At 34.1% G+C, this 16,540-nt stretch overlaps 1 protein-coding gene across 2 annotated transcripts; it reads left to right on the top strand.

The window, feature by feature from the left end:
* Positions 1–866: 866 nt before the first annotated feature.
* Positions 867–16,042, top strand: LOC139977500 (uncharacterized). 2 transcript variants are annotated; one of them, XM_071986854.1, is made up of 3 exons: positions 867–1,498; positions 12,125–12,309; positions 13,715–16,042. In XM_071986854.1, exons 1-3 carry the CDS (start codon positions 1,102–1,104, stop codon positions 13,778–13,780), a joined length of 648 nt encoding a protein of 215 aa, XP_071842955.1. In that variant the 5' UTR covers positions 867–1,101; the 3' UTR covers positions 13,781–16,042. The 2 variants fall into 2 exon arrangements, with proteins under 2 accessions (XP_071842955.1, XP_071842954.1); XM_071986853.1 differs by having other exon boundaries at positions 12,122–12,309.
* The last annotated feature ends 498 nt before the right edge of the window (positions 16,043–16,540 follow it).

The following is a 16,540-nucleotide window of genomic DNA, read 5'->3' as shown; positions in this document are numbered from 1 at the left end:
ATATTTTGCTTATAATTATGCTTAGCACCTCTAATTAAAAAAGGATATCATTAATTTTAACCAAGTAAAGTTGTTTTAACATCAATTGAAATACTTTTCACATAATTGTTTTCATTCCATTATAATAATAGTCAAACCAATTGCATTTTTATACCCTATATTATTGTGTTGTTTTCGCAGTCTAAACAGTTTTTTTTTTTTTTTTGCAATTTATGTCGACAATTAAGCCTATATAGTGTGATTTGTTAAAATAAATTGACTTATTGGAAATATTGGTGCATTACTGGTCCAAAGGTGATTAATAGATCCAATATACGCTTATCCATGTCCTGTGAAGTTTTGAAGATGCCTTAAATTCTGAATAATTTTAAATTTATTTAAGATTATTTAGGGTTATTTATCTTATTTTGTTACATTGTTTAATTTGTTTTATGCAATAACATGAACACTAGATAGGCTATACATTATGTGGTTTCATAACGTACTATGTTAATCATCAACTATTTATGCCACAAAGACAATTCAGGTTTGTTAATGTGTGTTAAAATTCTGCAAATATATTTTAAATTTAATGTTATACATCTTTTTTATCTGTACATTTCTTTTTCTACGACCAAAAAATGAAAATAGGTGAACCCTGGACAACATCAATTTAAGTTTCTTATCCTAACAATGACAAACAAACTTTTCATATATATTTAATTTACTATGAGAGCAAAATTTCATTTTTATTACATTATAATGTCACCGGTAAAAATCAGTGTTATTAGATCTCCATATAATTCCTGTTTGTATTGATAATTAACCATTATTTTGATTACCGTCCTTTTCAAACAAATATTGTTCTCCTTTTTACCTGCAGAGTAAGACGAATTATAATCAACTCATCTACAAATCTCAATAATTCTGGCAAAATATGAACTTGTAGAAGCTGTAGCCCGACATTAAAACAATACCCAAGACTCTAAACAAAATATCAAGAAATTGCGAAGACAAAAGACAAAAGGATTAAGAAAATCTTTTAAAATATTTATTTTAGTACCATTTAAAAGAATTTAATAAAACAAATTATTGGTTTTAAGCCGACTTCCCCCCTCGAAAATGTTCGACCGACCAACGACACAAACTCCTAACATACACCTTGATGACTTTTCTGTAAAAGATATTTCTAGAAAAGTCACAAGTTTTTCGATTGAAAGGATTCTTCAAAAAGATGAAAGTTTACCAAAAATTGGAGATTTGAAAGAAGATGTTACCTCGGGAAAGTTTGGAATAGACAAGAGCGTCGATTATTCAATACGCTCTACAGATTCGTGTTTGCGAACTTCGCAGAACATTGCAACGGACTCAATCGGTAAAGAATGTTGTCAACAGTCGCCATGTTATCCAATGAGAACATGTACTGCATATCATAGTGAACGACCCATGTCCTGTTGCTGTTACTCTGCCGGCCAACACCATCCAAGTAGCGCCCAACCTTATTTCCTTTTAACACCAGGTAAGATATTAAAATAAAATTGCCATTTAGCCTTTGAAGAAGATCCTGATAGGATCGAAATGTCAGGCCAACTTACTTTTACACATTCTCCTACACAGGCTCTCTAGTAGATAAGCAGTTTGCGAACAGTTCTATTTTATTTTGAAATAAAATTGTAGAAAATAATTGTATTTTGAAAATAATTATTCCATTTTAATATATTAAAAAACTTAGAGGGCCAATAGAGAGCCTCTGAAGAAGATCTTGCTGGAATCGAAACGTGAGGCCTTTTAACTTTTTATTATATGTTTTTAACTTCACAGGCTAGTTTGCGGTAGATAAGTAGATTAATAACAGTAAATTTTAATCTCTGTTTTATTATTCCGGTTTATTTGAATGTATTTTGGTTTTGGTAAGAATATTTATTGAATATTGATCTGTACATCTTCCTTTTTAAACTGATAAATACATAAACCGGAGAGTCGGTATTTTATAAAGAAATGTTGTTGCCAGTAAATAAAGTATAAAAACAAAACATAACTATATACATCCACAGTACGTAGATAAAATTAAACTATTTGTATAACGACAACAATTCCTCTACATCATCAATAAAATCAAAACTAAATGGAATCACAGATATAATATTTATCTTTAAATTCTACTATTTTTCAATAAAAATAATTTCAAACATATGCCATTATAGTGTTAACAAAGTACCAGCAGGAAAAAAGTAATTGAACAATTTCATATCAAAAGTGTAAACAATATGTATATTTATACTAATAAAGACAGATACCGCGAATGGTTTTAAATATATTCTTGTAACAGGTTGTGAAGAATACATACAATCATATTGTAACACAACACAAATTTAAAACATAAATATAAAATTTTCAACCATTAAAAATCTACTTAATGGAAATCTGTCTACAAGTCCTATTTCGTAACGTATTTAATAATGAACAAATAATGCTCTTGTTCTTTCAATTTATTCCTGATAATTTTTATGACTATATATGATCTATTGTTTTGAAGTGTTCCATGTTTATTGCTGTGCAATTCAGTAACTGTATTTCATGCAACTTATTCGGAATATTTTCCATTTAAATTTATGAAATAAGTTTTTAAGCGAATTGTCGGTTTTGAAGAAAGCCTCGCTTCCTTCTTAAAGTTAAGATATAGTCTTACATGTAGTACTTAGGAACATTGTCTTGTTTTGTTACTATTGTTGTTTCAGCTGTTGTTTTCTTCTGTTTTGTTTTCCTTTGTTTTAATGTAATTGTTTTTAATTTATTTCTCATTTTTAATCATAGGTCTTTCCTCTATAGTTTAATCAAGTACTTTTTCTAGTACCGGTATGTAAAACATATAAAGCCGAATTTAATCACACTTACACAAAATGTTAAAGAAGCGTAAATATAACTAGAATACATTGTCCCGATATATTAAAAATGTAACTTAAACTTAAATGTTTTTATATATAGTAGCATATAAACGTTGGAATGACTGACGTTTGCCTACAACCAAAACTGGAAAAAGCTTTTAATGGAAGCATCGAAGGTAACAGGGAATGCAATTTAATAAGTTAAGTATATAACCGGATAACACAACATACTCTTTCATATTGGTACAAATAGAAGCTTAACCCATATATATTTGTACAATTCCAATATATAAAATGTCAATGTATTGTTCTTTTGGGTAAACATAAAGAAAAACAAATTGTTTGTGTTTCCCATTTGACTTCTAACGGATGAACAAAAGATAAAATGAATAAAAGCAAAACCGTTTCCGAAGAATAGACTTTATCAAATTATGAAGCAACTTGAACTGATACTATCATAGTTGAAACAAACCAAACTTCCAACCACCATATTTAGCTTATCTGTCAGAGATCTTTGTGATGTACCCCCCCCCGCCCCCCCCCCCCAAAAAAAACTTGTTCCACGGAGATATCCTAGTTTAAAAGTCGCATCTGGAGGGCGCTGTCAATTTTGTAAATCTATAAATATCATAGAATCACTGTAGGATCTGATTTTTTATCACTAGGATCTGAAACATTTTACCACTAGGATCTGAATCTTTTATCACTAGGATCTGAAACCTTTTACCACTAGGATCTGAAATCTTTTATAACTAGAATCTGAAACTTTTTTTCACTAAGATCTGAAACCTTTTACTACTAGGATCTGAATTCTTTTATCACTAAGATCTGAAAAATTTTACCACTAGGATCTTAAACCTTTTATCTCTATCGGATATGAAACCTTTTTGCTTTCATGTTTATGTTATTCGTGTTGACACTGAAACTCCTGCCATCGTTAAGCTGCATGTTTTTAGAGCTTATTTTGCAAAACCCATCTCCACGACAGAAAATAAACGTTGTAATAAAATAAAGAGGAAATGTAAGAAAAGTGAAAAACACGTGACTCGATAATGTCATATTTAGACTTGATCAAGTCTCCAGCCTTGTCTGTGAACAAAAAGAACATGAAATCTGTGATAATCTCGCAAATGGAATTATATTTTATTTCAGCAGCTGTTGAGGGAATTTACTTATGACATCTATCTCTATCACATAGGCATAATAATAGTAAGTTGGTGTTCGTCTCCTTGAAAGGAAGGAAAGACCAATCTTGCCAAACTTGACCATCAGTTGTTGTCTGAATTACCATATTAAGAGAGATTCTGTATATAATGTTCCACTCAGTTCTTATTACAATTTTATATGAAATCAGAGCACAAGACTTGTCACACCCTAAAGTTACAGGTTCGAATCCCGTTCTATATTGAAGTCTTTTTTCAATTCGTCTGATAAATTACCCTGTCAGTATCCCATTGTTAATTTACTTATACCCAATTTATATATCCCAGAGGTATTTAATTCGTTTAACCTTTCTTGCTTCTCCGTAATAAATTGGTACGTGTATTGGAAACATAGAACAGTGACATAGCGTCTGCTTGAAAATTCCCGGATGGTTGAGAACGTTTGAGAATTTGTTCGTCTAACGATTATAGTTTTTTTTTTTTTGCTTTTTCTTTTTCAAAAGAGGCTACGTCAGAAAAAAAAAGCAACTAACACATATACGTATGTATTCTTCTCTCTACATATATTTATATTTGTTTGTTTGTTTCATTTTTATTTTAGTTTCTTATTTATCTTAGTTTTGTAATCTACATTGGGTATAGTTTAATTCTGTTCAGTTCGTCATATATAGTATCTACCACTTACACTCAAGCCTATTCCGGAAATTCCCAAATACGCTATATATACCCAAGTAGGCTATACCTATAGTGACATTGACTGAGTTACGTCAGCGCTAATTAACCCGTCTGGTTCGGCCTATATACTGTTTATCAATGGCTCGTTTGAAGGGTAATCCTCTTAAATTATACAAAAGAGCTTCAAACCGTAAGCAAAGCTTAAAGAAATGGCGTATACAGTCAATTGTCAAGTTCATAAAGAGAGGCAGAGTGTTACACAATAGCAACGTCGTTATACCGCGAACAGTTGTACAGTTAGACCATGTAAACTTTATTAATTACATCGTCTGGGTCTGTTTTGGTAACGTGTGGGTTTTTAAATACAAGGATGCTATCTATACTTATCGTGTGGAATTGTTTGCGTTAAACGTAACACGATTCCATTTGTTTTATAGTTTACCACTGTTTACTATTTATATCTTCTTGCAGTAGGTGTTTGTTTAAGAATCCAATAATGTGTAAGTATAGAAACAGGGACGTAGTATTTTCCGTTACCTTGATCATGGAGCTATAAACGAGAGCTTTGATCTCGTTTATAGCTCCATGCTTTGATAGGCAATCAAGTCTATCGGAATTTTCCTTTAAACTACTATGCAAATCACATGCACTTGATGAATATTCACTTACAAAAATCATTGCATTCTATTATGCAACTAAAGTGTTGTAGAAAATGCAAATGTTACTGTATATATTAGATACGAATTTTCAAATCTCGAGAGCTTGACATTTCAAATGCGTTAATGGCTCAATTACATATTTTGTTACTTTCTTATATATACTCTGATAAGTATAAGGCTACCATAAATATCTAAGAAAGTCCGGTAAGCAGTCGGATTTGGTGTAACCTCGGGGAATTCCCCTTTAAGGCATTCCTCAGTAATGGTTTGATAAATTGAAGACGGTTTTCTTTGAAGGTAGTTATGGGTGATTGAATCTAACAGATTTGATGAGCATCTTTCTATATTCATATTTTTTAATTTCATATTGCTACTTAAGATGTTTACCCATTATGACGTCATATAATAATCATCGGCAAGAGAACGAATTCCAATCGCAAGCGAAGGGGGGCGACCGCCCCCCCCCCCCACCCTTGACCATAATTTTTTTTGTATTTTTATGATATCGCTAGTAATCTCAAAATAGGAAATGCTTAGATGCAAGTTACAGGGCCTGGGAAGTGCCATTTCCAGCGATCTGGGAGGCATTCTCGGCCAAATTGTTTTGGGAAAATGCTTAGATTCAACTTACAAGGCCTGGAAGTGCCATTTCCAGCGATCTGGGAGGCATTTTCGACCAAAATTTTGTGTACGCTTCGAGCCAATAAATGGTGGCGCTATACGCTTAGATAGTTTGCCACAGGCTTCGCCCTACCTTGGCAAATTCCTTGCTACGCGCCTGTTGGGAACATAATTTAGTCGCAAACAAATCATGATGAAATTAGGAATTATGACGTCATATAAATCGGTTGCGGGCATTGAAAGTCCAATCGTAAGCAAGATTAAAATTGTCAACTAACAAACTTTGGATAATTAACTAACCAACTGAAACAACTTATAGGATTTCAGATGAAGACATTTGCATTTTTATCATTACACCAGTACCGTCTGACTGTTATCTGGAAGTACGCCACTCTTTATTTCACATTTCATAGGGTTACAAATTTGTGAATCGTAGTGTCCTCTTTGATAACGTTAAGTTATATTTTCTAGGAACGAAAGGCATTCAGCCAATAACATAATACAAATGAAATCCGATGACAAGGAATGCTAGAAATATCATTAATTAAAGTACTTAGAAACAGCTGAGAGTATGAACAAAAAAACTAATTAGGAAGTGAGAAAAGAAACCTAAAATGGGATAGCAAATATAATTTCGATTCTAAAATAGGATTCCAATCACTTACCCTAAAGAAAAACATAATTTTAATTCCGAATTAAATTTTGGACAATAAAATATAACTTGCTCTTTAATGACATAACTTACATTAAAATGACGACATGAAGTTTTGTGTTAACAAATGAATGTTTTTTTTTTTTTTTTTAAGTCTATTTTTATCAATGTTCTTCAACACTTGAAAACGTGAATATACGCTTGTCAATCTTTACAAATGGCAAATTCTATTAACGGGTTAATATTTCTACAAAGTTAAAGTATAAAACTTAGGATCTATACAATGCATCCTAACATAAGGCAAATAACATGATGTTAAGTTTAAATGTTTGTTATTTTTTAGGAGATCCATATGGCGAATATATTTATCTTGTTTTAAAACATGTTATTTAGAGCATGTTTGAATACCAAAGGAATTTTAACTAGGGGATTTACCCTGTTAAGAGTGTAATCCTTTCGCAAGGTTCATGATCAGACTCACAGAAGAAGAAAAAAAACCGGGAATACTTGAAGGTGAAAGGGAAATATGAATCAAAACTATCTATAAGCGCAAATTAATAATAAGTAAATTCAAAAGTTTTTGTTTCTCCCTTGGTTACACTTCAGTATTGATATACTTTCCAATGCTTTCATTCCTTTTCTCAAAAACCTAGATATCCATAATCCCATACTTTTAATTTGGGGAGAATATTGAGATAGTAACATAAATAAGCTCTCTACTTTCAAATTCAAGGAAGTCACATCACAAAATATCAGAATTATTGTTTGATTAGTGTTAAATACCTTCAGTATTTCATAAACATCATGTTTAATAGAGGGTTGAAATTTCTGCAGACAAAAAAAATATTGTTTTGGATTGAAAGTCTTGTTTGCAAAAGTTGTGTAGCGAGAATAGTCCAGATTGGTATTGTACAGTCTGTAGCTTGATGATGTATAATAATGTTAAGCAACCTATAAATTATGGACAATATTAAAATATTTTCAATTCCTAACAGATTACTTTTATCTCTTCTATCAAAATAAAACAAATGGGAAAACACTGAATTTCATTTTAATTGAAAGAAAATTGAGGCCATTTTAAACAATGAGTTAACTATTGTGTGGTCAGCAAATGGTAACTAACAGAACTCTGATGAAGTTTCATGTGTAGTTATGGGGACCAGGGGGGGGGGGGGTGACGGAGCTCCTGGTAGATATATGATGATGTGTTTTATTACAGTAATGCTTAAGCGACCAAAAATGTGAGAGAAACCCGCAAGGGCTTATGGATTACAACTAACACGTCGGGTGGCTTCCAATTCAACATTTTAAACTCAAATTTGGAATCTTTTCAATTTAGAAAGCCATTTCAGGCGGGAAAACCGTATATTGCTCTTGGGTGAAAAACCCACCTCGGTACTATGACCAGGCCGGGTATAGAACCCGGAACCTACCGATTGCTAAGCCTCATTGCTTCAAATGCCACCGCCTTTATCCACTCGGCCACAGCACCAGTTAATATAATATGGTAAAAGAGAAGAATACGTTAAGTTAGACAATAAAAGGTAAACGAATATAATCGAAATATAGCAAAGTCATCGTTCAGCAAATTAAAAAAAGCCTGGCAACAACATGAAAATGACGCAAAGAGTATTAAACATTTTGTTATTTGACGAGGATTTTTTGTGGGGGAGGTGTTTGATATAATTTACCACATGTATGCAAACAACGCCATCTTGAGATTGATAAAACATAATCCACACACTTATTCAGGGCGGGTTGATTTGGTTGGTAAAAGGAGAGTAATGCGAAATATCATAATAATATATTTCAATATTTTTTTACCCCTCGTTCGGTGTATGGGTAAACTTATTGGGGGAGGGGTTGTTATGCAGAGGTTGGAATAGAGTATAGGTTAATTATAGCTGCACTACTGGCGCTGTGTGGCTGAATAGATTCTCAAGTATTCAATTTGCATTGCCTGAATAATTTCCGTCCTTTGAGCATTCATCCGCGTGACCATTGTAAACCTGAGTTTTGCCAATCACACAAACTGGTTTCGAGAATGAAATTCAGGGGGCGTTCTTTTGATTTGTTTTCTTTGGAAAGCTGCAATGCATTGTCATGCTTAACTAAACTTTGATCAATGTTCCTTTTATAGAACCCATGATGAGATCAGCTTTTCGGTTAAAAGTCCAAATAAAAGCTAATTTCGAAAATTGGTACTTAAAAATTCTCAGTTGTTGTTCAGGTTGATTTGAGGGCTTATGCCAAGAATAACCACAAATCATCAGAATTTATCCAATGAATCGTTTATTTTGCCCCGGTAGGAAAATGTGTACTTATATAGATGGCCGCCTATAGTGTCCAAATGTTACTTTTTTTCGCATTTGATGTGACATGTATATGTAACATATTAAATTACAAGGGTTAAATGAAACAAAAGAAAGAAATACTAATTAATGAGACAAATGAATGGAAACCTGACCTAACGGATGAAAACAAAAACAGATATAAAACAACCAGAGTCAGAAGAAAGGAAACCCATGAAAATAGGAGAATGTCATTACCACGTGGCATGGAAGAAATACTTACCGTGCCACGTGGTGTGACGTAACAACCAAAGAGAATGCCTTCCAGATCTAATTACTTGTCCATTAAAGCTCAATTCAAATCCCTGATCAGTATTGCAATGACTGTACACTTCATGGGCGTCAGCAGGTTTCAGAAAGTGGGGGGGGGGGGGGGACACTATACTATCTAAGCGGAGCGCCACCATTGGTTGGCGCGTAGCGTACCAGAAAATTTTGGGTACATAAGACCCCCTAGATCGCAGGAGACGGCCTTCCTGAGTCGTTTTTAGTTACATCAGAACCAGATCTGTGAGGAGAAATTTTGTCTCACAAAACTAAATTCCGACAGAAAGTACTGGTAGAAATATGCCGTTCTGACACCAAGGGAAACGAATTACACAGCGTCCATCTCAAACGAAATATTTTCGGTAGTTTGGTATCATATAATACCCTGCATACAGGCAGAATACTGTCTGTAGGGCCTAAAATATATGATATTACCTTCCTGGTGGGGTCTTCGACTTGTTTTCAAGTTGAAATGCGTCGTTTTCTCTGATTCACAGTGTAGGGCAAGGGGAATTCCATTTCTGGCGAGAAGGGGTGCTTCCACAAAACACTCTAAAACATCGTTCAAACATCGCACAAACTTTTATCAGAGGTCTCGGACGAAGCGGGGAGGGTGAATATCGGAGGAAGGGGGATAAAGGGCCAAGCACTGTTCTAATTTCCAGTGCAATTTATTGATAATGATTCTTAAGTTAGATTCTACTTGAATCAGCTCAGCAATTGTGATAGAAAATCGCGCATATGCATGTGATTTTTTTAATAACTGCTCTGAAAAGTGGGGGGGACAAATGATATGATATCCCCTCCACTTTTGAAAGTGGGGGGGACATGTCCCCCCGTCCCCCACCTGTTGACGCCCATGGTACACTTAACAAAGTGTTATTATAGTTCCGTGTATTTTGTTTATTGTTTGCTCAAGTTCTCGTTTCAATAATTATGGATGTTCTTGATTTGCGTGGGATTTTTCTTCTGGCAATACGTATAGTCTATAGAACAGCAGCTATCATTGGACGATCCAAGGGACTATCCAAATGTTTATTTGTTTCTCTGTGAACGACGACATGTGCATGACACCTTTTGGTTGACACATATCTCATGAGATTTTGAAAGTATATTTGATAATGTGAAAACTGAAAATTTTAGTTTCTGCCTTTAATGCTGACAAATTAAGAAATTAGATCATTATATTGTAACGTGGTCTGTTAAGTCGGTCCCTGAGAGGAAGGGCATGGACAATGTGGAGACATCAGTTGTATATTTGAGACTGAGAAAAAAATATGCAAGTTTAGTTTCGGCCTTTAATGCTGACAAATAAAGATCTTGACAGGCCCTTTTACTTTCATAGATTTGCCTATATCTTTTTACTTGTTCTTTTTTGGCAGAAGATAGACAGGTTGTGAACAGTTTTTTTGCTATCCTCGTCTTTCAGTTTCACGAAGATATAATTAAAACCAAAGGCCAATCATAACTGCTGTATCTGGTGACTTCATCTAAGCTTTCACTTGGTTGTGTAAGAGTAAGTGGGCCTGACGTTTCGATCCTAGCAGGATCTTCTTAAGAGGCTGATCCCTCTCGAGTGACTTGTTGTTATAAGATAATTCACAGAGGTTTGGTTTTGTAACCGTTTGTTGAAATATCGATTCACATATTTCGACCAACCCAATAGGGATTCGATAGACCACATGTGACTCCAGCTCACGTGATGACCGTCGATATTTCGATACCTGGAACTAGGAAGAAACTAACATCATTATATAACCATCATCTATTTATAGAGCTTAGTATAATGGCACCATTGTTTCTCATCACGGTTGATTGAATGAAATACCCCAATAATTATTTCGGTTCCCAATTTCAGATAAAAAGATGGTCTATTTATACATATTACCGGTTATAACTTATAAGTCATTTAGCGCATTCAACTGTTCTTTATTATAACAGGTTTATCATGCCTGTACTAGCTGGTGGAACGACATCTATAATTTCCCATCTGGGGCCCCAAAGTATTAAATCCTTCTTTTGTCCAATGATTTTGGTTTCGAAAGATCCTTATGAGGAAGAAATTAAATCTTCCTTTTTATAGATAGGTCGCTGAACACGAGCATTGGCTCTGGGATTTTATTCATTAATATATGCAAAAAGAATGAAATTAATGCAAATGATATACGAACAACGTGATAAAATAGTAATAGAGGGCTCAATATCGGGAAGGGGGTCGCAAACTTTGCGGGGCAGTGGGATATAACTGGCTTTGAGGTCGTGGGGGCAATCCACAGTGTTACCAATAACATTTCCGACACCATGGACCCTCTGTGTACGCCATAGTACACATTCCAGTATACTTTTAATGGTTTTCAATAAACGGATACTTTCCATTAAAATCCCGCCACCCACCTCTTAGCTTTTCAGTCACATTGGACCATTTAAATAGAATTCTGTACACCTTACCAACAAAAGTGTAATTTTTAAATGACAAAAGAGTACTTTTTAACAAAAAAAATATGGTAAAGGGTACATTCTATTAGCAAAGGGGTCGCTTCTAATTTATGAAGGGGTGGGGGGTGGGCCTTTTATAGGCTTTGCAGAGAACAGGGGGTGCGATCAAGGATGAATGGTCAAGGATTTTCTAAAGGTTTTCCTAGGGCCGTGGAAACCATTCCCAGATATTTAAGAACTTTGTTTAGATGTCAAATAGTTCATTCTGAAGCCTTTTTATTACGCATTTTTATATTTTTAATATATTTTTATTAAATAGATCTAAATGCAAAAGGTTCGTACACCGGTAGCAGTCACGTGGTCTTATTCTTTCCAGGAAGTGAATTTAATGAAAGAGACTTATTAATGAATATATACTTTTCGTCTTTATCAGCAGGTTACAGCATCCCGTCCCCGATGGCGTACCCATATTCCGTTCGTCATTGCCGGAGAAGGAAGGCCAGAACCGTCTTCTCTGATATACAGCATATGGAACTGGAGAAAAGATTCAAATACCAACTGTATTTATCGACGCCTGAACGAATCGAATTAGCGGAGAAACTAGACCTCACAGAATCACAGGTAAATCTCTCTGACCTACCCCACCATCTATCCACTTAACATTTACCCCCCCCCCTCTCCCCCACCACACACCATTGCCATACAGTATCGGTGACAAACATTTATCAAACGGAAAAACAAAATCAAAGAATGAATTTCAAACCGGAATTTAGAATACTGGAATACAGAAAACACGGAATTCGTATATAAAACCTACTTGTCAAGGAAAAAAAGGGGCAAAACCGTTGTAAAACTGCCTATCTACTGCAAATAGAATATGTAGGTTACACATGAAAAAGTTAGAGTGCCTGACATTTCCATCTTAGCAGAATCTTCTTCAGATGCTTACTAAAACCAGAACAAACCAAGAACATATTAAGAGACACAGATGTACTAGCTGATATTTCAACTATCAGTTAAACATTTACAGAACCTATACTTATGATGAGTATTCCAACAAACCATATATAAGGATATACTGTGCACGTACAATATTTTGATAGTTGATTGCGCATATAATGTAAATATATCATCCCCTATCTCTGTTTTTGTCATGGGTTGCGACCCACGAACTCGCTACAAAATACCACTTTGAACCGCCCACAAGACCAAATCCGTACGCTCATCCCGGTATAACACACGCTATACCAGAACTCAACAGCCATGACGTAATATCCATAATGTACGGCTGCCTTGGGAAGACTTAGTTCTCTAATTTTCCTCTCAATTGGTTCCTGTACATTTAACCCAGAACCCAGTTATTGTTTCGAAACTTTTGATCCTCTTATTGATAAGCGGAAATACAGTTATATTTGCGGTTAAAACCGACAAGTGTCCACTTCATAAAGTATGTTCAGGTGCCTATTAGTTTGCGTTTCTTGTACACATCGTATAACAGTACACATGTCATATAGACATTGTGATACACATCTTTATAACTACAAAAAAAATCAAGTGATCATAACTACTTATCTACTCTAATAATTATGCAGTTATTAGCCATTTGAGCAGATACTCAAGAAAAAAATGTTGTGGCCAAAAATTAGCATATTGGATTATCGTAATTTCAACCTTTGTAAATTCACACCTTTCAATTTAATATTCCTTCAATGTTGTATTTTATCTTTCAGTTTATTTGTCGTTTCCAAACTAGGTTATGGTTCCACCAGATTATGTAATATTTCAATACAAAATGGAGACTTAAATCAATTTATTGGCTGAAACTGATTTCTTTATCAATCAAGTCATTCTTCATCTAAACTGCATGGCAATACAAAGCTCTCGTAGATACAATCTGGTTTCCATATCTTTCCTAAATCTTTCCTTAAGTTTTTTGCTTTCATTTTCACAAAGTTTTCTTCCGCGTCCGCGTGATAGTTATGTTAGTACAAATGACCATTTTTATCTCTTTTTATATAATTTATAGGTAAAAACTTGGTTCCAAAATAGACGGATGAAGGCAAAGAAAATGAAACAGTCGAAGGAGAAATAGTAAGTTTACAGAAGGAGCAAAACGTTGGATTTAAGTTAAGATTCATCTCTTAGAATATTTCATCCCATCTGGAAATCTCATCAAACCGACACGAAGTCTTTTAGGATGACGGAGACGGCAGATCTATGCATCAGTTTATCCAGCAGACAGGCCAACCGCCATTAACAGCGATTTAGTGGTTACATTTGAAGTTCTCTCAGTGAAGTTAAAGGGACGTTCCGGTCGCTGAATTCAATAGCTTTAGCTGATCAAAAACTGTTGGGAATTTTCTGCATGATTAAGTTGAAACTACGTCCTCGTAGCACTTTGTGTGGCGATGATTTGAATTGGTTATATTTTTGCGGAATGCATCTGGCAACAGCAGAATGGATGACGTCATCATGGCATATGGGATGAAGTTTGTTTTTTTTAATTTTCTTTGTAATACTTAAAATCAATGATCCAAATTGGAAAATAATAATCAACAAAAAATTTCTATTTTATATTGATTTAAATGCTAAATGCAGACAATATTTACAGGTAAGGAGAAATTCCGAATGTATCTGAATTAAAGTAAAATCAACAAGAAGATTAGCATATGAAAGTCAAGCTATAGTAAAAAGTACACAATTAATGACGTCACAGACCTTCTATTGTGATCCAGTTCTAGGTGTATATGGGCGAAGGTTTGAGCCAGTAAAAAGTAAGACTTCATTCAACCAATCATATCTCGAGTTATAGGTACATATATTGAGATGGGGCTTTCAACTAAACGTGTGGATTATTTCTCTTTAACAAAAGTGTCTGTCACAGAAATACCTTTTTTATCGTAGCTTGTTTCGTTACCTACCTAAAAGGTCATTTTCCTCGCCACCAGCTATACTCTTGGACTGAAACTATTTGTTAATTGTTATAGAAAAGTCTAGTTTGAAGACTTTTTTTGACGCTTGAAAACGCACTGGAATCGACATGCCACACTTTCAAAGTAGCGGATGGTGCATAACCTATAGCCTACTTTACATATAACGTCAGGGACGGATAAAGTCGTTACTGCCATTATCTACTGAGGTGATTATAACTGCTAAGTTTGGCGTCTTGGATTCTCTGAGGAACATTGTAGAAGGAGCTTTATTGAATATCTCGAGACTGAAGTACAATCTGGATATGAGAGCCAATCAGATTCTCATGTTACGTTTTGAGAGGAATAGATGAAGTTTTTTCTGGGCAAGTATCGGGGTTCTTTAAGCTGTTGGCGGAGATGCTATATCGGCGATGACTCACGTCTTGAAGGATGGTTTGTAAAAGGATGAAAGAAAATGCTTAAAAGGTACCTTGGATTTGTTATTGAAATCTCGATGATTTTATCAAACCTTTTTCGTATTGCTTAAAGTGTCACCAATGTTCAGACTAAGACATGCACTAGTCAAAAGATGCTGATCAAATAAACTAAGTTCATTTCTGATTAGTTAGTCATTCTACTCAATTCTGATAGTTTCGAAGCCCTGATATGATGGTATTATTATGTTTAAACCAAATACCAAACAAGCTAATAAGAGAATTGTTTTAATTTTTGGTGGTTTTCCCTTTATCTTTCAAATTGAAATGTAGATAAACTAGTTTGAGCCAATGAACTGCATACGGGTACGGGATTGATTTATTAACACTGCGCATAAAAGAGGCGCATAACCAAAATCAATCAAAAAGAGCTGATTTACAGCAAATTTAGTACATTTGATTTTTCGGAAAAGATTCGAATTTGAAATTTTGACATGGACTGGATTCTGTCATCCGTTAACAAATGCATTAGATTGACTAAAGCCATGTTACATTGTAATATAAACCAATAAAATGACCCCCCCCCCCCAAAAAAAAATAGCAAAAAAGCTTTTTTTGAAATTCTGATCTTTCTATTGGTCGTGACATTACCACGTGACAAACTGTCTGGGCGACGAAAGGTTAGGGTCGAAAGTATCCATTAATTATTACGTAATTAACGATTGTGTGGTGACAACAATATCTGTGTATTGGTTTGGTAACTTGTATTCTTTCATCGGAAAGAAAAACATAGAATTGGTCACATTTTCTGAAATACGCAACTAAACGCAAAAAAAAATAAGATGTTTAAATAATTGAAGTATGTATATACTAGGAGGAAAAATATATTGAAGAAAATTCAGGAAAAATGTTAATTAATATCGCATTATGATTAGGCACATTATTACTATTGTAAATGGTATTTTTGATTACAATATTGATACGAGTATGCATATATATATATATATATATATATATATATATATATATATATATATATATATATATATATATATATATATATATATACATATATATATATATATATATATATTTACTTTCATAAGGCTATACTAGTCTTTGTTACAGTTTTGTAGAATACGTACGATAACTATTTAAATATTCTGTTTTAATATGCCACGGACTAAATTTTTCCAAGCAAAAACTATACGAAACTAAGAAATAAATGACTACAATAATTTAAGATGCCATTAAGAGATTTTTTATTTGTTTATAATGGGAACTGGAAATACGCAATGGAGCTTATTGTAAAGACTTTACATCCTTAATAGTCTCTGAACATATAAAAAGTATTAAGTAATGAAAGTTCTCATGAGTCGTTTCATTGTGTCTTTGTTGAATAACTAAGTTATCATTACTATTTTTCTCTTTTGCATAGAGGTTACTTTCTCTCGCTTGCTCCCACCTCTCCCCCAACCCTCCCCCAACCCTCCCTCTCTCTCTGTA

Source organism: Apostichopus japonicus, chromosome 12 (assembly GCF_037975245.1).
Source record: "Apostichopus japonicus isolate 1M-3 chromosome 12, ASM3797524v1, whole genome shotgun sequence".
NCBI lineage: Eukaryota > Metazoa > Echinodermata > Holothuroidea > Aspidochirotida > Stichopodidae > Apostichopus > Apostichopus japonicus.
Note: the sequence above shows the minus strand (reverse complement) of the source record. Positions and strands in the feature narration are given on the sequence as shown.